General features: G+C 34.5%; 1 protein-coding gene across 10 annotated transcripts in view; it reads right to left on the reverse strand.

The window, feature by feature from the left end:
- GRIA4 (glutamate ionotropic receptor AMPA type subunit 4) overlaps window positions 1-23,979 on the reverse strand; it is a 382,079-nt gene extending 358,100 nt beyond the window's left edge. For 3 of the 10 annotated variants that reach the window (XR_004270968.1, XM_032285714.1, XM_032285720.1), the window contains exons 1-2: window positions 22,736-23,241; window positions 21,388-21,546 (exon numbers count right to left, since the gene is read on the reverse strand). Coding sequence is in view for 8 of the 10 variants with exons in the window: in XM_032285714.1 (XP_032141605.1) it covers window positions 21,388-21,546; window positions 22,736-22,823 (247 nt within the window). In the remaining 2 variants the exon portion in view is untranslated. Of the gene's footprint in view, window positions 1-21,387; window positions 21,547-22,735; window positions 23,243-23,374 lie in introns of those variants that run through there. The other 7 variants (XM_032285716.1, XM_032285719.1, XM_032285718.1 and 4 more) reach the window with 4 other exon arrangements.
- Between the last annotated feature and the right edge of the window lie 292 nt (window positions 23,980-24,271).

Below are 24,271 nucleotides of genomic sequence, written 5' to 3' on the forward strand. Positions count from 1 at the left end.
AAAAAAAGCATGGTGATGGAAGATAAGTTTGTTTTTCTTTAATAGTCTCTGAACTCCAGTGCAATTATACTTGATCTGCAGATTCACAGCTTGAATAATAATGCACATTTGCATTCAGAAATATTTACTAAGAGCTTAGTACAATTTATACACTGTGCTATGAACAATGTTCAGGGGATATAAAGGAAAAATAGTTATAGACTCTGCCCTGAAGAAGTTCATAATCTAATGAACATATGGTAAATTGACATTTTAAAAACAGTGTCATTGAATTTGACAAAAAATAAAAAATACATAGAAATATGTATAAATCGTCTAAGAAATGCCAACATTGTCAGCTGTGAAACACATGCACATTAAAAAAATGGATCTTTTGCATTTAAGGTCATTTTCAAACAGAAATCTGTATATTGGCATAATAAAGTTCAGTTTTTCAAATGGCACCAATTCATCGAGTCACTAGTGAGCACCTATAGAAGTTACCTTTGAATACAACTAACAAGGGATGTGAAGGACCTCTTCAAGGAGAACTACAAACCACTGCTCAAGGAAATAAGAGAGGACCCAAACAGATGGAAAAACATTCCATGCTCATGGTTAGGAATAATCAATATTGTGAAAATGGCCACACTGCCCAAATGCATAGGGGAGGGATAGCATTAGGAGAAATACCTAATGTAGATGATGGGGTGATGGATGCAGCAAACCACCATGGCACGTGTATACCTGTGTAACACACATGCACGTTCTGTACATGTGACCCAGAACTTAAAGTATAATAATAAAAAAAGAAAAAACAGTTGCCTTTCTCGTAACATAGAAAATAAAATATAACACACTATGACACACTTAACAGCTAACTTAGTGTGCTCGAAAACAAACTAATAATATTGCTTTAGGAACTTTTATTTCACCTGTATTTCCTGGTGAACAGCAACTTCTTCCCAAGTTATGATTCTCAAGACCGCTTTTCTTTCACCTCTATCAGCCATTATAGTGTGCATTTTATTTTGTATACATGAGACTGAGTGAATGATACAAATTATTATTTCTGTATTTATTATGGTTATATTAATGATTAGAGGTCCAGGCCTAAACACTTTTAACACTTAAAAAATTTTTTTTTCTTTCTTTTTATTGTTATTTTGGAGAAACAGGGTCCCACTATATTGCCCAGACTAGTCTTGAGCTCTTACGCTCAAATGATCTGCCTGCTTTAGCTTCCCAAAGCACTAAGATTATAGTCATGAGCCACCATGCTCAGCCCCCAAATGCTGTATATGATGTATTTTAATGCACATTGCTTTACATATTTCTAATGAAATCAAGACAAGTTGTCTTTCCCTTAATTTATAACTTAGACCCTGAACTCAAGGAGGATGATTAATTTGTCAAAAATTCACATAGCTAATGATTAGCAAAGCTGGGATCTGATTCCAGGCCTCGCTCCAGAGGTTATGTTCTTCTATACCAGAGAGCCAATTTTGGAAGGGTGGAAGTGTTTCTACAAATGAAAAAAAAGGACAGACATTAAAGCAGTGCTATGGTCTTTGAAACTAGGAAAGTGGAAGTATACATAGACATGTTTAAAGTTTCTTATGTGGAGATTGGGAATCAGCTGAAACTTTAGACTGAAGAGAATCCAAAACAATAAGAAGTGACAAGTGATGAGAGAGGAGTAAGACTTTAATTCAAGGCCTGGAGTGGTGGCTCATGCCTGTAATCCCAGCACTTTGGGATGCTGAGGCAGGCAATCATCTGAGGTAAGGAGTTCAAGACCAGCCTGCCTAACATGGTGAAACCCCGTTTCTACTAAAAATACAAAAAAAAAAAATTATCTGGTGTGTTGGCACAGGCCTGTAATCCCAGCTACTCAGGAGGGTGAGGCAGGAGAATCGCTTGAACTTGGAAGGTGGAGGTTGCAGTGAGCTGTGACTGTGCCACTGCACTCCAGCCTGGTGACAGAGCGAGACTCTGTCTCAATTAAAAAAAAAAAAGAAAAAAAAGAAAAAGACTTTAATTCAGTTCATTTTACTTTCTTGTGTCTATCCTCTTTATTCTCTAAATTGATACTGCATACCCATACCAGAATTATGGTCCTTGAATTATCAATCCCCTGTCCAAACCATCACCGTTTTCAAATTCAAACTTTTATTTTATTTGCTTCTAACATCCTGTATTTATAATTAGGCTTCTCCCCACCTGTTTTCCCTCCCTTCAACACTACTCATTCATATCCAATGACATGCTTTCGTGTACCATCTCATCCCTTTTTGTAGCTTAGGGCTTTTGGCTTGCTCTGTTCAACACTCTTTTATACCCCTCCTTGATCTTCCCATTCATTCAAGATTAAACTCCACTTTTAAGCCCTTTTTTTAAAAAACAAAATACAATCTCTTCTAATAGTATTTTTTTGGCAATTATGATACAATGCACAACACCATCTAATTTAACACATACTTATCACCTTATTTCATAATAAGTTGTTTCTATCTTTCCAGCAGATTATAAGCTTTGTAAGGTCCAATATTATGTCTAATTTTTTTCAAAACGTGTGTGGCACAGCAAAGAAAGCAAGACAGTTGCCAAGTGAACATTCAGTTAATTGAAGTTGCAATTGAACACTTAAGAAGCTGCATATTAACAGGGGCAAATAACTTGGTAGCAAACACACACAGATGCATAAGGAATATAGAATATAGAAGTGATAAGTAGCTCATTATCTATGAGACAATATGAGTGGTTCAGATTCACAGTTGTTGAGTCTAACCTGGGGTTGCCAAAGGATTTTGTTTTATTTAATTGCTCATTTCTCTCCATATAAATTCTGACATCTAAGTAAATTGGTCCAATTTTACTTCATTAATCAAATTAGTCTGGGTAATGCACAGTTCTTTTCTTTTCTCTGTTATTTCAGTTTTATTCAAGATAGCCAAACTATTGTTCTGGCTCATGAAAAGAAAAAATGCCTTTTAAAGTACATAATAAGTATATGTACTAGCCCAAACAGGGCTGGCTGTCTTCTTCCCAATATAATCTCAACTTTTGTCACATTGCATTGAGATTTTTGGTGGTCTTCACTAGACTGAGAGCTACTTGGGAGCAAAGACATCTGTGTACTTAGAGTGAAATATTGCTTAGCACTATATACACAGAAAAATCATCTTTGGGTAGAAGTGAGAGGGTTTTAGTATGTCTAGATACTTTGTAATAAACAATGTGGGGAGTAGAAAATGAGAAAGAATCTTTTGGGTTTAGATCAGAATTTTAAATAAAGAGCTGTGATGTCCTTGTTCATGGGCAGGCATCCTAGCATAATTCAAATGAAATAATCCTCATGAGACAAAAGAATTCAGAGGGAGGACAGTGGACAACTTGTATGATTGTCCTACCTCTGTCCCTTTAACTTGAAGACTCTTATTATAGGACTCTTAGATTCTAAATCTTGAAGCCAATGTATTTTAATGAGTAATGATCTTTATGATTCTTCACCAGTCACTTACTCATACGGAGAAGTCCATAAAAATTGTTTTCCATTTTTAAACTTTTTTAATTAAAAAATTTTATTAATCATTTTTTTCCATTAATGCCTTACTTGGGTACTCAAAAATTGAATTAAAACACTAATATATAACCATAAATCTTTAAATCCCTTCATTTTCATATCCACATGTTTAGTGGGTGTTAATTTAGTGCTATTATATGCCAGGCATGAAGCAATGAGTCAAGCACTAGGAATTTACCCACAAATACAATAGCATCCCAGCCATTCAGTGTGGGAAGTGCAAATAAATAACAATATGGCATAGTAATGTAAGTCCAAGGTGCTTTGAGATCATGGCAAAGTGGAGCCTATTTCAATCCGGGGTGGTCAGAAAAGACTACCTAAAGAAAAGTGACCCAATGTCCAAGGGCCACCAGCTCACTCATGCAGTGACTGTCCTTTATACAGAATTGAAAATAAGATATGGTTGGTAAGTTATAGATTTCAATTGACAATGACAAATGCTGGTAATAACACGTTTTCTTGGCTGTTTTAATGAACTATAATAAGCAAATACAATGATGATAATTTTCGTTCATTAAAGCTTATTTTCATTTTAAATTAATGAAAGTATGTAACCAAAGAGATCAAACATGGCAATTATCAAGTGGGCAAGATCGTCAGAGAACAAACCCTGATATTGACTAAAATGCCTAAAGATCCCCTTAGTTTATCTGTGCCTTTGGGCAGAGCAAGACAAATTCAACATTTTGTAACAAAATCACCTCATTTTCTTTTATTTAGATGTCACAAATCAAGAAAAGTGTTAATATATGCTCTTTGTAAATTTGTACAAAATTTAGAACTATGTAATTAAAAATGGAAATTCTGCATTATACCACAAAAGAAAAATAATCACTATCAACACTGAGTATAGTCTTTTTTAATCTCTTCTATATATTATCATTCTTTTGAAATTGCAATCAAAAGAGAACCTATCTTTTTCACTCACCATTATATCTGACATATTTTCGTATATTAAAAATCTCTAAATCATGAGTTTAATAGCCATATAATAATATTTATCATTTAGGTCTTCTGCCTAATAGCACATTGCCTGCAGTCTAATAATTTTGAAAAGCTAGAGTATTACATTAAATGGAAATGGAAAATGTCTCTGTTTATTTATTTACTTATTTATTTCTAATTTTTTTTTTTAGAGACAGTCTCTTGCTTTGTCACCCTACCTGGAGTGCAATCATAGCTCACTGCAGCCTTTGGCCCCTGGGCTCAAGGGATCCTGCTGCCTCAGCCTCCTGAGTAGCTGGGACTGTAGACAGTGGCAGTCAGGCAGACTATTTTTTTTTTTTTAAATTTTTTGTGGAGAAGAGTTTTTGCTATCTTGCCCAAACTGATCCTTTAAATACAATACAATATAATTTTTGCACATTGATTTTTGTATCCTGAGAATTTGCTGAAGTTGCTTATCAGATTAAGGAGATTTTGAGCTGAGATGATGGAGTTTTCTAAATATAAAGAGGTTAACACATTGCTGTTTTGAAAATATACTATTTTAGCAACAATGGCCTCTAAATAAAAATGTTGAAACTTGTTTTCTAATCTGTGATTTTTATCAGTTCTATAAAATGAGGCTTATTTTCATAGTCATTTTTTTTTCATAATATATAATTATTAGCAAATTTTATGAAATCAAGAATAAAACCTAAAGTCATGTGTATTATTTTGTTCTCACACAGCTATAAGGAACTGCCTGAGACTGGGTAATTTACAAAGGAAAGAGGTTTAATATACTCTTTATTTCACATGGCTGGGGAGACCACAGGAAACTTACAATCATGGTGGAAGGGGAAGCAAACGTACTTCTTCACATGATGGCAGGAAGGAGGAATGCTGAGGTAGATCCCCTTAAAAAACCATCAAATCTCATAGAACTCACTCACTATATTGCCCTCATGATTCAACTACCTCCTACCAGGTCCCTCCCATGACACATGGGGATTATGGGAAAAACAAGATGAGATTTGGGTGGGGATACAGGCAAACCATATCAGCATGTATATATTTTATACATTCATGAAGATCTGATATATGATGTATAACACAATATAGTGATTTGTAAAGTTATTCTGAACTCCCTATATATGTGTTTGCTTTATTTTTATTTTTATGAAATAAATTTGCAAATAGTGGTAGGCAAAGGTACATAAAACTTCATAATTCATTATTTTGAAGGGAAGGAATAACTGTATCTTGCAAATTATTTGTTATTATCTCACTGTATTTTTCTTTTTGGCAGGCTGTGTGTGTGTGTGTGTGTGTGTGTAGGCACATAGACACACACACACATATATGATGGTAATTGCACTAATTACTATTTTAATCTCACAATTGTTCAACTCATTTTTTAACAAGTTTTTATTACTCTGTAATGCGTGATTGAATGACAAGTCACAGTTGTAGTACAGATTCTTATTTATGCCAACTAAATTCAGTAATTAATCTCTAACAAGAATAACTTTAAAAATGTGAGGGATACTTGAGATTTAATCAGTAATAGTCTATATAGTTTTATCAGCATCTATATAAATCTGTAGAGAAATTTTATTGCCTTTATGCATATTATAAAAGATGCTTAATTTTTGTTTACTTTACTCCCACCAAATGCCAACTCTTTTCCTACCTGCTTATTTTAACTGACTTGGTTGTCAGTTTGAAGATACATGGTTGCAATGATAAGCTAAGTATTTGCTGCTAGAACTAACAGTTCTTGCTGAAAAAAAAAATGAGCAGAATTACATACAATAATGGGTTTTACAAACAGCAACTGAAGTAACAAAATAGCATTCCTTGTCTAGGAAACGGCTTCTCAGTGTATTTGGTATGGGAAAGGAGCCACATTTTGCTATATACATGAATGATGAACCGTGCTGTTAGGAGACTTTTTAAAAACACAAATATAATTATGTTATAGAGTGCTTAAAATAATTCTTTCTGTCATCTGTGGCAGAATATGGCATAACAACCTTATCCTAGCAGCTAGGGCAGTTTACAATGCCCCTCCCTGCCTCTGCAGTCCATCCCCAACCCCTCCATTCCACCATCTGCCAGCCTCCCTACTCTTACTCTGTTCTTCAGACATCTTATTGTTCTCCAATGTCATTCATACTCCTTACACTTTTTCCTGTAATGCTGTTTTGTCTGCCTGAAATATTTATCTTCCTCCTTAGAGCACAGTAGAATCTCATGCAACTTTCAAGGACCAAGCAGGTTGTCACATAATTTCTGAATTTCCCCCCAACACCGTATGAGAGGTGAAAAAAAGGAAATAGAAAACACTGGGGTAAAATGAACAGCAGTGTTTCCCTGTATCATTCATTTACTAGGATTTCCAAATATCTGCACAAGACAAACAATGCACCTATTTTTTCCTGGACATCAGCCAGGATGTGTGGAATATCTCTGCTCCTCTAAATAACTGGTGCTTTTAAAAATCATTCAGCTAACTCAATGAGCTCAATAAATCAGTATTACATTTTGAGGACATCTTTCTTTTGTACCTGACTAGAACATTTTTTTCTACCATGACACTGGCACTTCTGTAAGAAAATAAAACAAAATAATAAAAATAAAAATGAGAACAAAAGCATATAAAGAGTCTATATAAAAAATTCCTAAATTTAGAACTGTTGGCACAAGTCAGATGGAGAACTCTCATGATTGACAGACTTCTTTAAGCAGCTTGGCTGGATCTTAATTAATACAGCCATTCTGCAACTAAATATTGCTAGGTAATGCTTTAATGAAATTTTCATGTCTAGAGATTTTCCTATATTCGTGGGGTCAAATGATTCACAATTTTAATGGCTTTGGATAAATTGTTACAAATTGATTTTCAAAGGTGTTGTATCCACTTTAAACGTCCCAGCCATCTTGAATGATTTAACAGTCTCTTCATCGTTACCACCAAAATTACCTAATTTATTATGTAAAATTGTTTATTATAATTTGTTTTTCTCTATCAAGAGTAAACATACTTCGTAGTTTGTTTATTGGGCTTATTATTTATTCCAATGTGAATTATCTGTTATATCTTTTGTCCTTTCTTTTCAATCTGAATGAAAAGTGTATGTGTGTGTATATGTGTGTGTATGTGTGCTTTCCCTTATCCAATGTAGTTGCATTGAGATGTTTCCCCAAGATTTCATGGCTCTTATGTTTTCGTTTTTAGATTAAAAATATTACAGGTGTAGTGAAATAGCAACTGTTGTGGACAATATGGAGAAATTTGATGAAATTAATTATTTTTAGGAGAATCCACATGTAACTGCCCACACACACCTAAAATGTATTGATTCATGTCCTGGTATCATCCTATATCTATCCTGTATCACACCTTGTTCTGCATTTTAATCAGCAATATGGATAGTCATATAGTAAAGAGTCCCACAGGATTTACAATACTTTATAACTAACTGAATTAAGATTGAGGATGGTCTATAGGTGTTTCAAACAAATTAAAATTTAAGAGTGAACATTAAAAAAACTCTCACTGTGAATTTTTTAAAATGCTCTATCAAGAGGTTAATCTGTAGCAATTCATATGGAAAAAAAGAGCAGAGTGTGACTACAGACTTAACAGGAACCAAGATAGTGATGTGACTGACTAATTAAAATCCAAAAAATCTTGGGCTACACTTTATGTTTATAGTTCCTAAATAATTGGAAGCAATATTCTCATCTGACAATCAGGTTCAGGCCATAATCATGAGTGTCAGGGATGTGGAGTTTAATTCTGTACTGATCATGACAGGAGTGAATTGTGGGAGTTAATTTACGTTATTATATTTTAACAAAATTAAAATAATCCTGAGGACATCCAGAATGCCAGAATTTGGATGTTAAAGGCTTTAGGAATTATGTTATGTACATTATGTAAAGAAATGTTATTTAGTGTGGCAAAGTACTAAAGGGATGTGTGATATCTGTTTTTTAAAAATGTGATGAGTGTGAGTCATATAGAAAATTAACTGGATTTGTTTTTGTGTTATTCAATTCTGGGTAAGGATTTATTATAACTATCCAGTCAAGAAATAGTTTGCCTCTCTTTCTTCCCTATTTCCTCCCACAGTCTGCAAACATATGAGTATAGAACATTAATATTCCAGACACTGTAACAGGACTTCATGGCAGAGTTTTTAACATGGTATCATCCTCATTGTCACAGAACTCACAATCTAACAGTGTTGACATGTTATCTGTCTATCTGTCTGTCTATATGTCTGTCTGTCTGTCTCTCTCTCTCTCTTTCCATCTTCCAAGGTGTACACAAGATATAGAGACTACCAAAAAGGAAATTTAATTATTTAAGCGAAATCTGACCAACATCTGTGTTGAATGGCATATGACACAGCCATTTTAAAATTTATAATCACAGTATCTCTGGGCTACTTTCCAAAAATAATGTACATAGTCTTTTAAAGGTATATATATTCTATATGCTACATACATATATATATTATATGATTATAGAAAAATAGAGGATGTAAAAACAACCAAAAATTTTTAAAATGAAGAGTAATGTTATTACTGATTAGTAAATTTGGAAATGAGCTTCCTAGTTGTCAGAACAAAGAAAGTAACATTTTGACTTGACAAACTTCCTATTAAGAAAGGAGGAGACATGCATATTTTGGGGGAGGAAAAAAGGAATCTCTTTGTATTGATGTTTAATTTTTTGAACAAAAAAGAAATGAATTACTTTTCAAAGTTGCCTAGGTAAGACTGTATACATACTTGAAAATTAAGTAATTAACTAAGGATAATCTAATTTCAAATAAGGATGGCATAAAGTGTTATGGAAACTAACAAATCACCTGTGAGATTTACTATAGAAGATGCAATGAAGATGATCAAGAACTGAAAGGAATAACATTCTACATTTGACTCTAACTCTCTTCTTCCCAAAGCTTCCTAGTTCCAAGAAGTGCTGAGGGAGCAGCCAATGTCTGAACAGATGGGATTCCCCTGAGTGTGCTTACTAGTTCACCTGGGCTTCTCAAATTGGCTTTCTCCTACTTTGAAAGTGGTTTGTATCAGCATTTTCAAGTTCTTTTATCAGCAGACACCAAATGTTATATGCACTTAGAAATTATCTTCTATCAGATTTAAATTTATTAAAGTGCAGTCTGACCAGCCACAGTGTATGTCCCTTTGCATTAACAATCCTAACTTCTTCCTTCTAAAATATATTTTCCTTTTACTCAGCTCATATGTTAAACTGAATTTAATGGAAACAAATGAGAAGAAATGCTTAAGATAAACAAAATATGTACTATTTTGGGGGGAATCTACTATCCCATTGTCTTAATATCATTCACCTGATTTTTCTCTAGTATAACACAGGAAGAGTGTTAGCTATTTGAAGGATACACCAAAGATGAATGGAGAAAAAACTCACCACAGACTTCTAATTCACTTATTAAAAGATATTTACTGATTCCTATTTTGTACCAGACATTGTGAGAAGTTATGAGGACAGAGCGTTTAAAAAGTCAGGCATAACCTTGAAAGTTTTTGTTCTAGTGAGGAATATAGATGATAAATATGTAAACAAATATATGGAAATAATAGTTACAGATTGTGATAAAAAACAAAGATGATTATTAGGTTGGCATTATGAAACAGAATGATTGGCATTTTGGTGTGGGATAAATTAGGCTATAAATATTAGCCAGGAAGGTTTTCTGAGATGGTGACATTTAATCTGAGTCTCCCCTCCCATCCCCTCCCTTTCTCTGCTCTCCTCTTAAAGATTCAGACAAGTCTAGTTAGGCAAATACCTATATTGGAGGATTCCAATAAAAGGAAATGGCAAGTACAAAGGCATAGATGAAAGAAGGCCAGAGTAGACCCCGGGATGATCAACAAGACAAAGCAGTGGGCAAGAGTCATTTCATGCAGGATCATGGTAAAGAGTTGGAATTTTTTTCTAAGAGAATTAAAGGTCATTGGAGGGTTCTAGCCACAAAGGAAACAGTTTCTGATTTATAAATTCAGAAGGGTACCTCTGGCTTGAATACTTTAAGTAGATGGAGAAAGGTCAAGATCAGAAGCAGGAGATTAATTATGAAATTACTGAAGTAGTACCGATTGGGCATGTAAACTTGTACAACTTTTAGTTTGAGAATTAAAAACAGAACTACCCTTTGATCCAGCAATCTCACTTCTGGATATCTATACACGGGTAAATAAATCTTTATAATTAAAGACATCTGCACTCATAAGTTTATCACAGAGCTATTCACAATAGCAACATCATTGAATCAATCTAAGTGTCCATTAGTGGAGGACTGGATAAAGGAAATGTGGTATATATATATATATATATATATATATATATACACAAAGGAAGACTACTTGGTCATAAAAAAGAATGAAATTGTCTTGTTTTCAGCAACACAGATGGAACTGGAGGCCATTATTTTAAGTCAAACAAGTCAAACCCAGAAAGTCAAATACTGCAAATATTATAAGTGAGAGCTAAACAATGTTTACTCATGGACAATTGAGTGTGGACATATAGACATTGTAGACTCTGAATAATGGGGGAGTTAGAGGAGGGTGGATAATGATAAATTACTTAATGAGTACAATGTATGTTATTCAGTTGATGTATACTCTAAATCCCCTGATTTCATCACTATACAATTTCTACATGAAACAAAATTGAATTTGTACTTCATAAATTTATATAAGTATAAAAATTGAAGTAGAATCATTGACTTGGACATGGATGGTGAAATAGAGATGGAGAAAGTGAAGACGTCATGTACTTTGGAGTTAGAGGCAAGGGGATTTGGTCAGGTGGTAAGTGTCAATAAGAAGAAAGAAAAAAAAGGAAAATAACAGAAGGAGCAAGACTATCAGAAAAAGGTATATAGGTGAAGAACAAAAAATAGGAGAACTTCAGAATTTAAGAGTGAAATTTCTGTCCAAGCTCAAATTCAGTCATAAAAGAATATCAGTTTTGCACAAATGTAGCAGTTCAAACTACTTTTAAAAGAACATCTTATGAAATAAATAATGCAAAAAAACCCCACAAAGATAAGTTTCTAATATAAGAAAATAAATTTCAGAAAATTAGTGTTACAAATATAAAATTAAAAATTATAAAGATGCTATAAGAAATGTAGAACAATATTTTTATAGTTGTAAGGCTAGGAATGCCTTTTTTAGGTTAACACAAAACCCTGAAGCCACAAAGAAAATGAGTCAAAACTTTGGGTAAATAAAAATTTTAAGTGTTCTTGTGGCAAGAGACATCATAAATGAATCTGGAAGCCAAATAAAAGTGCAAAAATAATTTGCAACATATATGACAAAGGGTTAATTTCTATAGCATATAAAACACTCTCACAACCAAAAAAGAAAACATTTGCAAAGGAAAAGAACAGAGGAAGAAGTACACAGATCTTTAAATATAAGAAAATTGTCTCAGCCTCCCGATTAATAAAAAATGTGTAAATTAAAACAGCAATGAGAAATCATCCTCACCCATCAGAACAAGTAAAGATTTAAAAAAATGGTAATTGTTACTGTTGGTAAGTCATAAAAAAACATTATTCTCACATACTGGTTGTTGTACATTTAAATAAATTTTGAGAAGGTATGATAATATTTATTAAAAGCATAAATCTAAATTATTTGATATAGCAATTTCACCTCCAAAAATGGATCCTACAGCAGTAGTCACTTAGGCACAGGAAGTTTTACTGCTGTTTAGTTGGTAATATCAAAAACATGGAAACATTCTAAATGTTGATCCCACAGAGATTGAGTATATTAATCATAGAAACTTCATACAAAGGCATGTTATGCAGTAGTACAAGAAAATGAAACAGTTCTTATATACTAAGTATATATTAAATACTTTTATTTCTAAATTTGTATTAGAAGCTTATGTTTACTGTCTGTTTCTCTAGGCCCAAACAGAAAAAAAAAAAAAAAAAAAAAAAAGGTCTGGAAAGATCTGTAGCAAACTGTTTAGTCTGATTAGTTCCAAGTGTTGGGATTAAGGAATATTCTAACTTTTTAAGATTGCTGAAGTACTTGAAATTTTTACAAGTATGCGTGAGTTTTAAGCTAAAAATATAACAGGAAAAATCACAGGGCATAATATATTTAAAGTCTGCTCATTTTGGAATAAACATATCAGCAACAGAAATAAGCAAACAGTGATTACAGCTGATAGTATAATTTTTGCTATTTCTGGAAAAATAGAATGGCTTGTTGAAAGAAGGAATACATCTCAATTTTTAAATATTTTATTTCTAACATAACATTAAATGTTTTATTGACAATATCAACACTTTTCTTGAGTTGGAGGTACCTGATGATGATCTAGAAATGAGTAATATTGCGGTAGGGTGATGTTCTTTAGGACAGTCATTTCCATGCTTATTTGAAATCCAAAAGTATGACTTTTTTGTCCAAAAAGTGGAAAGAAAATACTGGATAGCTCAGTAAATATTTAAGTAAAACATTCTGGAAAATAGTTTTGAATATCTGCAGTTGCCCTGAAATCAAATAATTTTGCTATAAAAATATGTAGGCTGGCCAACTAATGAAGCATCCAACGCTGTTTACATAACAGTTAAAAGGGTGATTTAGTTATTTTTACACCTGGTTGTGTTTATGACATGAATTTGGCAATATAAAGTAATGGAGGTGTTGCCATTTAGAATTCTGAAATTTTTGAGCTGTGTTACAAATCACATAGAAAAATCAATATGTCCATAGTAGAAGGGGTAAATAAAAGTTGTCACAGAGGTAACTTTAACAAAAAATTGTTGATATCAGAAGTAAGAGTTAACCAGCGACAGTCACACAGAATAATGGATATTTTGTCAATACTGTACAGATCAAGATGCCTTGGTATGAAGGGCAGACAAATCCTGTATTGAATAAGAGAACTGACTTTAAATTCAGATGCCGTGGATACTTTGTGGTCTTAGACAAATTTTCTTAGCTATGCAAATCTTCAGTTTCTTCTCCTATAAAACGATAATAATAATGCCTACTGCTGAATTTTACAAAAATTGAGATTACCCAAAATCTGGTAAACAGTATTCCATAATTGTAGTTATTCTTACTATAAGAGAAGGAATGAGTTTCAAAGAACAAGGAGTTGTCACCAATGTCAAATCCTTCAAACTATTCTGAGATGATGAGGAATAAGAAATAACAATTGGATTTACTAATTTGTAAGTCACTGATGACCTTCAAGAACACAGTGTTCCAGGAGTGGTGACGGTAAGGGAAAAAGTAAATGGTGATAAAAATAGAAGAGCTGATGTAGAATATGTTGCGCTTTGAATAGTAAGAGAATGAATAAAAATTATAAGATGACGATATGAGAGGCAGAGGACCAAGCCAAGGGGTTTTCTAGCTAAGATACACTGATTATTTTCTATGTTAAGGAAGAAGGTAGTAGAGATGGATTTCATTAAAAAAAAATACTGGTTGGTTTCAAGGCTAAAATCTATTCTGCTCCTAAAATGATGAAGATAGGGAATGAAGAGCTGTTTGTTCATCTAATTTATGTGTGGCTCCTTTAGGGCTGAAGTACTGGGCCTTTTTTGTGACTGGAACTCATTGAGAAGCTGTTCAAAAGTTTGATTGTGTCTCTGTAAACACACACACACTGTGCACAAGCACACACAATTTTGCATAAAATTAGGAGAATTCATTGACCTCCTTTAATCTATCAATGAAACAATCCTCTCTCTGAATACTCCATAGATCTTAGATAAATTTGCCCTCTCTTAGGACTTAAAAATAATTTTGACGAATATGGCCTTACACTTGTGTACATGAATAAAAATTAACAATTCACAGAGATGTTAAAAAAAACTTTCTTTGAAATATCAAAAAATATTTAAAATAAATTGCCTTTTAAAAATATAAATATAAATTACTTGAAATTTTGAAATTGGCTCAGACATAAAAGGTTCACGTGACACAGGAAGTGAAATACAGATATAACAACTGATTACTAACTATATGTTGGAATATTTTCCAAATTGTTTTCTAATATTCATAAAATTTATATGTGATATATGTTACTTCTCCATGTTAACAGATGAAGAAACTGAGACTCAGAAGAAAGTGTTAAGTAACTTGCCCACTATCAGGTTACAAATTCAAACTCATCTGGCTCAAAACTCCAGAGGAGATTATCTCTCCATAACTCTAAGTGAAAGAAGAACATTTTAGGCCAATACCCCACAAAATATGTAGTATTAGAAGCCCTATGGCATTAATAACGGCTGCTTTTTTTTTCCTGGCCAAATACAAAAGAACGTTCTGAAAAAAAAGGAAAGACCTCTGTTGAAGATATTACAATTGTCCTTGCAATTCTTTATTTAAACTCTGTAGTTGTTAACAAGATTGAGCACTGTTTACTTAATATTTTCCCTATCTTTTGTTTTCTATTAAATTACTCTTCCTCATTTTCCTCTCAATTCTGTGATCCCTTGTCTTTAGTCTTCTTTGTTTCACCTGTTTCCTCTCCCTTCCCCTCGAACATTGGTTCTTCCTAGGGTTTGATTTTCAGCAGTCTTGGCACTGCTTCTGATCTCTCTGGGTGATCTCATTCACTTCCAAGTCTCCAAGGCTCACTGATCATCTGTCTTCAGCTCAGGACTGAACCCAAAAGCTCCAGACACACATGTCCAAATCCCTACTGCACATCCCCCTTTGGATGTCTTTTTAACACCTCAAAATCAGTAGGTCCATTGTAAACTCACCCTCCCCACTCAACATCTGCTCCTTCTGTGTGTTGCGTCTTTACTCACTATCTAAATATTTGCCCAAGCCAGAAGACTGAAAAAAACATCTTTTATTTTTACCACACTTCCCCTGCACCCTCTCACACAGACATCCAATGAATCACAAAGTTCCATGAAAATTTCAGCATTGGATCTATGTGCTTTTCTCTCTCCTCCATGCTTCCACTTTTAACTCATAATTCTAAATCGTATTACTTTAAGATTCAGTCAACTGGACTTTTTTGTCCCATTTTGTCCTCTTCCAATTCATTCTCCCTCTTACAACCTAGCCTGTTCTTTATCAAATATAAGTCTGCTCATGTCATTATTGTGTTTCAATCATTTATGGGTCCCTCTTTGTATTCAGAAGAGTGTCCATAGCTATATATCCTCTGAGCTCTAAAAAGCCTCAACTCTTAGCACACCTCTGCTCCTCACATTTAATACTACTGCCAGATGAATCCATGTTCGATGGCTCAAAGTCACTTGGATTCCCACACCTTGGTGTCTCCTCATGCACTGCTCCTTTGGCTAGCCATGTTCTCCTTCCTTGTTCTTTTACAAATGACTCAACTATATCTTAACACTCCGATCAGGCAATATCATCCTTAGGAGGCCACGCCAAATTTGGTGTAATTATCCTTCTGTGTCCATGTCAATCTCCTTTCTAGCAATGTTTCTCTGTCATAGCACTTTACCGTACTATAGTATAATCTTTACTGTAATCACTGACTTGTCTCTCTTTCCCTCTGGGCTATCAGCTCCTTGAGGTCAGCAACTACTCTTATAAGCTTTTGTGTTGCCAGCTGCTAGCTAATGTCTTAAATAGAGTTGCTGGTGATAAATGTTTAATAAGTAAATGGATACATTCATTATCTCATCTAATGAATGAATAGATGGCTTCATTATATAATATGATTTCAGCCTTTGCTGTATCATTCGCTGTCATGTGATTCATGAATAAGTTGCCCAGAATTGTCTTGTCCCATTTTCTTTAAAATGTTGCAATTAAATTAGAGAAAAGATACATGGCATTTTTTTTTCTTTCTTAATTCAGGCAGGCTCAATATAGATGTTATCTTTTTTACACCCTTATGGCCTTCTGGTAAAAGTACTAGCATAGTAGGTATATGAATTGGTTCAAACTCTGGCTTTGTAGTCTGTTACTAGAGATAGTCTTTGGAAAGTAAAGTGACTCCTTTGTGACAAAGCTGTCTTAACTAGAACATATTTTCTTCTTAGACTGTCTCACTATAAGATTAGCTTGAGGTCAAATAAAATTTATATATATATGTATATATATATATATATTTTTTATACATACCCACACACACACCCCTAAGAAGTTTAAAAAAATGTGTTGTCATAAAGTGCAAGGTGTATTGCTATTTATCCTTCATTTTAAAATCCAGAACAATAATATAACTCTGTAAATAAGATTTTATATTTCTCAATGCCAGAAACTAAAATTTTTCCTCCTTGAGAAATAAATAACACTTGGAAGAATCCAGATTGGAAAAAAAGAGTTTTTTTTGACAGCTTTATGAAAGCTTAATCCTATCACAACTCTAAAATACATCAAATATATACAGATTATGCATCATCCTATCACTTAAAGAGAAAAACTATAAGAATATGACTCATATCTTTGTCAATCTCATGATGAAAAATTAAGGTAAGAGAGAAAAAATATAAAACTAAAGAATTACTTAAAATCAACATAGAAGCTTGCCATCATTTCAAAATAAGAAAAGCTAATGAGAATCACAGTTGAGTCACATCACTAATTTTCCTAAATACAGACAAAAGTCGAATAGTAATTAATTCTAGCATTTCTTTGCTAACAACTTTGCAGTTGAAATCATCAGAATTTTATCTTTAGCATGTTTAAGATTATTATATTAACCCAATGTAAACTCTTACAATGCCTTTTTAGGGCTTCATGATCCTGGAAGAGAAAACGTACAAAAATATTTAAACATTGTTGAACCAAACACAGAATATGATATTATTTAGTACACTTAAATTTAGTGAACTTTTATTAAGTACCTACTTTATAAGTGGAAAATCCTGCAGAGCCTACTAGGTTTAGTGTCACATTTTCAATGTATTTAAATAAACTAAACAACTCCATTTTACATACCAAGCTACTTTTACATGCACTGCTCATTTTAAATACCTAAGAGTCCACAAATAAATCAGCCACACGGAATTCATATTTAACTTAAAAAAGAACAACTTTTTAAAAATCATTACTAGGGCATAATATCAATTCTATTTGTGATTTTTACAGCTTTTTTTTTACAGAAAAATATTAATCAATTGGTCCTTTCTAACAAAGTTTAAAAAGTCAAAAACAGTCTATAATATTCTATTATCATTTCACCAAGGTGATAATACATGAGTACTTGATCCATTCTATTAGTACTCCCTATTGTCATCTGAAATTTAAATGACTCATTTCAGAATCTGAATATTTGCGGATTATATTGCACAGGGACTGACTTTTTAAAGGGCTGATTCTTTTACACAGTTTCTAATGTAGCTGAATTAAACTAATAATCACAATGACTAAAATATATTTATCTTTTAGAAAATTTAGAGATGGACTAATTTCGTATTTTGGTTATTACTTTTCATTATATTGAACATATCCTCCAAACCAAAATATCCTTATCCATTAACTACTGGAAAAATATAAGAAAACAGCCGGCTTTTGGGTTGTCTCAAATGTTTTGTGATGAACATATCCAATTTAACTAACATTTTTGTTTGTAAAGATAATTATTTTTTAATCTACCTATGATACAATAGTGTGACATTTTAATTAAATAAATTTGCCTATATTAAATGTATTTTTTAAATTCCCATTCTGTCATACTTCATATTTTGGATAGATTGAAATAAAAAAGAGTATACTTTTAATTAGATTTTGAAATTTGATTACAAAGGCTATTATACTCATTTTTTTGTTATTGTAATAGGTCATAATTTTATATTATCTGTATTTCATATAATTTTAGTTTAATATTCATCAAAGTGTGATTTTCCAACAATAGAATAATTTGAATAAACTATAAGCCAAAGTTATTCCCTTCTCAGGAACGTGGGATTTATACCAAAAACTATAAGTTTATCAGGTTTAGACTTGTGAGTATGTAAACTCTATACACAGAATAGTTTATGTTATCAAAGTATTCTTAGAGCACTAACTTAATTTTGAGGCAGATGAATCAGCATTAAATAATCTGTCCCCTAGATAACCAATACATTTTATTCTTTGTCTTTTTTGTTTTTGAGTATACATTCCACAACATAATTAAACATATCTTGTTTAATCACCCTTATTCACAGACAGAGTAGATTCTGCAGTTCTACAAGGAGCCACTGTAGAAAAATCATGATTAAAATAAACTTAACCAGCCACATATTATGTCTTTATATTCAATCTAACATGACAAATTTAAAAATCCAGTCCATATTATGGTGAGGAATAAGTTTCATGTTAATTCTCTAGAATATTAAGTTTTAAGGCCTATTTTTACCTTTTTGTACTCAAAGGCATAGAGCTTGATAAATGAGGTTGTCTTATATTTATTGCTTAGATTTTATCTTTAATTAGATTGGAAAATCACGAGTCTGTATGCTCTCGGTCAGTCCATTCAACAAACACCAATCACCTGACCCACACTCTCTGACTATTGATTTTTCTCAAATTCTGCTTAGATTTGACTTAAGGATGTTCAGCATACTCATTTGTCAAAATAATTTTACTTCTTTCTGATAGAAAATGCTTTCTCCTTATTTACAATTTGTTTTTTTAAAATTTAAACATACACAAAATTAATTGTATGTGATTATAAAAAAATTAGATCACTAATACTGTGTTATACTTGGATTCAAAATAAACAAAGTTTACTTGTGTCAGTTTTCTCAATTCTTATATGTTGAAGAACAGCATACTCTATATTTCATATTTGTTCTATTTTTGAATTCTGTATGCTACTTCCTAATAAGTTATCATGTTTACAAATACTTTACCAGTAACATTTTATTTCATATATATTTTTATTACATAAATAATGTAATACTAGTTACAATTATCCCAAATGAGGTTAACAAACAAAAAGGAGGAAAAGAGAACTAGGCTTTTTGTTTACGTTGTTGAAAGTTGCAATACAAACTTTAGAATGTTTAAGGTCTTAATTTGTAAAAATGAAACAAAATGAAACAGATATATCTGCTACTTGTAAGAAAATCTTTCAAAATTTTCTTAATACTTAAAAAGTAGTTACTATTGATAAATACCTTCACATGTATTTGGATTATAGATTATTTTTAAAGCTAGTAAGATTTCTACTGACAGAATCTTAGGCGAGATATAAGAAGAATATTTAAATAAACAAATACTATTTATGTATTAAAAAGAATGCATTACTTAAAACTAATTGCAATGCTGACATCCCTTATACAACTCTGAACATATAACTAATAACTTAGAAATTTTACAAAAGGGACTATCCACTAACCTTGTTCTAACTTATTTGCACTTGTGATTAAAAATAACTCCCTTTTGGTTTAATGCAATATTGATTTTATCATCAAATATGTCATGAGATTTTTTAAAATTAAGTAGTAAACTCATAGAAACTATAGCCTTCCTGAAAAATATATAATTATACACTTTGCAAAAGTGACACATGCTTTAACCTCCTCATGAAACCTCCTCAAAGTTCTCAAAAGAATTAAGAGTTCAAGAGACACCAAAAATTGAGAAAAATTAATCATGTTATCTGTTAGATGAATTAACAGCCAATACATACAAATTAAAATATTTAAGTTGATGAAACAGATGTCCTCCAGACATTTAACAATTCTTAGTTTTCAATTTCACTTGTTTCTTTGTTCAGTACACTTTCTTGCAGTGAAAGAATTTTAAATAAAAATGCATCCAGCTCGATACGATAAAAAGGCTTTACAATTCAGCTCAAACATTTTATTAACTGTGAAACATGCAAACTTTTATGTAGAAACTATTCCTACTTCTTAAATATAGTCATTATTTTAATTTATAAATTTAGAACTGGTAAATTAGCATATAAATGTGAGGAGGTATTTGAAACATGCACTTCCTTCAAGAAGGAAAAGGCAATACAACTGCTATTGAGTGATCATGTTTCAATGCATTTTAAACTAATATGCACAGTTGATTGTATTTGCTTTTTTACATTAAATTATATAGTATCCTCATGAGGGTGAAAGGAACTGTACAACTGCTTTCTTACGGCATTAGGTGAGGTCACCCGTTTAGTTTCATTGTGTGGGATAATAAATAATTCTGGGTTGGTTGGTGAATTCAGGTGGATCAGAGCCTAACATGATTTGGCATCGAGGTAAGGATTCATGGAGTTATATCCACAAGACATATGCATTATAAGATAGTAAGATACATTTACAATCCAGAATATAAGGGCAGGGCAGCCTCAAGTGACATCACCAGATCATCTGCAGTGTCAACCAACCGACTCAAATATGTATCCTCCACACCACCACTCCCCTCTTTTTCTCACTATTAGCAAGCCTTCCATGGCCTTCATCAGTGTAAAAGAGCATGTGTCTTCTTTAAAAGCAAGACCTATGCTTACTCAAGTGAAAAGCAAATAAGAAAAACCAAAGAAACAAAATAAAAAACAAGCTTGAGTACAATTTTCACTAAACTGACATTCAACTGATAGGAATAACACTGAAATGTTAAAGGAGAATTTAACTTGAATGATCTAGACAAGTAATGAAAAAAGAGAGAGAGAAAGGCAGGAAGAAGCAAAGAAAGGGAGGAGAAGAAAGAAAAGAAAAAAATTAAGGAAAAGAAAAGAAATCAGCTAAATATCCCTGAGTTGAAGTCTTGTTAACTCTGATTTGTCCTGAAACCAGGCAACAGTGGGAATATTGAAATTCTTTCTAAAAAAAAAAAATGAAATAATAACAAAGAGGAAGAGGGCTCCATTGCTTGGCTTTAACTCTCTTCTAATCTTTCATAACTTATGTTTTACTTACAGGCATTTGTTACAGCAAAACTGTTGGCTGTCTCGATGTTGTCCACATGAGGTACCAAATTAAAAGGAGCTTCCGACGCATTGGGGCTGGTGTTATGAAGAAAAATTGCTAATCGAAAAGCAGTGTATTCCTGATCTGTGTTTCGGATGAAGAGACCACCTATTAAAACAGCAGGAAAAGCACATTCAGTGTTGCCTCTTGTAAACATTATACACACCCCAAGCACAGTCAAATCTACTGCCATTTACAAGCATATACAATTAAAGAGCTATACCTGCCACATCTAGGGAGACTGCCCTTTGTCCCTAAGGTGCATGCTTAGTATTTAGTCTTTAGAGCAGCTCAGCTTTTTCTTATCCCAATGTGCTATGATCACAATGACCTCTGAGACCATTTAGTGTATGTTCCTTTCTCTCCTTTGCCCTCCCCCTGATTCCCAGCACACTGCTACATCAGCCAGCTCAGGGAATCTCTCTCCAAGATGAATGCAGATGAACGGAAAAGAGATTTACATTAAAATACAGAAATAAAGGGACATAGTGACACACAGGGAAGAGGGAAATCAGAAAGGAGAAATGAACTTTGTTTTCCTGCAGCTCCTGGACTCAGCCTAATTAACTCCGTTTTGTGCACAGACCACGAGAAATGATGCAGTGTTGAGGCTGGGCTTAGCTGGAAGAAATTCAATAGCTGCGTCCCATTAAAAGACAGTAGAGGAGAATAGCAAGAAAAGCCAAGGATGGATAATGTCCCTGGAAATACAGTAGAGGTAGAGAAATAAGGGCTAAAGCTTCAAGAAGAAAACAAAATAAAAGGAGAGAAGCTTCCCGGAAAGGGATCTAACTTTGGAATCTGCTAACCGGTAGCAAGAAAAGGCAGGGAGTGCAGGTGGTAATGTCTTTTTCCTCAAACAGGGTCTTTCTGTAAAAGCAAGAAAGCTGCGGCGTCCAGCATGAGAAGAAGTGGATTTTATTTTTTCTTTTTTAAACAAACTTGACATCACTTTACACTTAAGAGAAAGGAATGAAAATAAATATGATATAAAATGCGACCAAATTCCCCAAAGGTTTTCCCCCAACTTATTTCAAACCTACTTAAGCGTCTATAGCCAAAGGTGGAAATAGGGTTAAGGGCTGAGAATGGATGGTTGGGCTGCCCTGGGTGTATTCCAAAGGCACCTACACTAAAGAGAAGTCTTTCTGGAAAAGAGAGAAAGGAAGACGAGGGTAAGAGAGGGGCAGGGAACTGCTGAAGGTTTCCCTGAATTGCCTATCAGCAACTCATTTAACTCACTTTCGGATATCTGCTACAACCAGCCACAAGCACACCCCAACGGAGCACACCTTACCTATTTGCACGCTGCTCGGAAAGGCTCCCATGGCGAGTCCCCAAAATCCAGAAAATAACAAGACAATCTGTCTGCAAATAATCCTCATCTTCTTTTCTCCTCTCCCTGGCGCGCGCTCTCTCTCTTTCTCTCACACTCTTCCTCAGGGCTGTTCAGAGAAACATTGAAGACGACGGCGCTAAAATTAAAAATTAACAACAAAAATAATAATAATAAAATAAAAAAGAAAGAAAAAAAAGGAAAGAGGTTTGGGGTGGTTTAAGATTATGACTATTTCCCCTTAGCAATCCATTGCGAGCCGCCAGATTTTTCCCGCAGTCTCCATAGCCCTGGGAGAGGTTTTCTGTCCGGCTGCAAATGTTGCACATGCAAAAGATGGTGGTGGAGCGTCTAGTGGCTGCTCGCAGGGATGAGACATGCGCTCTGTCTTTGCCTCACTCGCACTCGCGCTCGCCCCTTGCTTTCTCACATACACACAAACACTGGCGCCGCGGCCGCCGCACGCGCTCCCCAGCTCTCACCCGCCGACATCTCCCCTCAGCCTGCACCAGTCCGGAGCACCGCTTCCCTACTGGCGTCTCCTCCCCAAAGCGCACTCTCTCTACACGCCTCTCGCCCTCCGTTCCGCTGGGCGCTTACCAGAGCGCCCCAGTTTCCCCGACGCTCCGGGGCCAGTCTGAAGAAAGGTTTTCCCTTCTCACCGCTCGCTGACTCCCACCTCTCTTCCTCGGTTCGCAGAGGGACCGACTCTGGGGATGAGCACCCCCAGCGCCCCTCTCTTGGTTTTCCTGGCACCTATGCTTCTCGGCTGCGCTAGGCAGAAAATTGGCCCACAGGCCAGGTCTGTAAGCCCCAGTTAGGGGCTCCAGGGGGTTAGTACCTCCCCATGCTCCCCGGCCCCTGCCGCATCCCTGCAGGTTCGCGAGGAGGACGGGCTACCAACCGCTCCTACAGTCCTGGCTTTCCTGTCAGCCTAGCCCTCTTCTGCCGCTGGGCTGCGCGCGGGGAACTCCGGTCCTCGCTGCAGCAAAGACTTCTCCAGCAAACGGCCCGGGAATCTGGAGAGCCTGACGGGGGAATGGATGAGGTGAAAGGACTCAGCGAGTGGTGTGAGGAGAAAGGTCAGGCAAAGGGCAGCTCCGGGCGGGCGAAAGAGGCCAGGACCAGGAGGAGAGAATTTGGAGGAGGTAAGGATGGGGAGGAGAGCCAGAGAAGTTATAAGGTCCTGGGAAGGGGAGGAGGGGGTAAAAGGTTATTTTAAATAACAAAGTTTAGGGTATTGAACAGGATGAAGGAAAGACTGAGAAATGAAAATTGAAGGAGGCCTCTAATATTCTGTTTGAACGACGTGAGGCAGAGGTAGGAGTAAGAACTGTGTGAAGTGCAAAGTAGGAAAAGTGATTAAAGATCCGGTTGCTTTCTATCCAGTCAGCCATTCCGGAGGACTCTTCTCTCTGTGCTGTGGCCCACTGCAGGAGCAGGAGGGACACAGCACAAAGGCTGACTAAGGGCCAGAAGGGCAGGGCTTGGGGCGGT

Source organism: Sapajus apella, unplaced genomic scaffold (assembly GCF_009761245.1).
Source record: "Sapajus apella isolate SASKATOON/1434 unplaced genomic scaffold, GSC_monkey_1.0 scaffold16, whole genome shotgun sequence".
Classification (NCBI taxonomy): domain Eukaryota; kingdom Metazoa; phylum Chordata; class Mammalia; order Primates; family Cebidae; genus Sapajus; species Sapajus apella.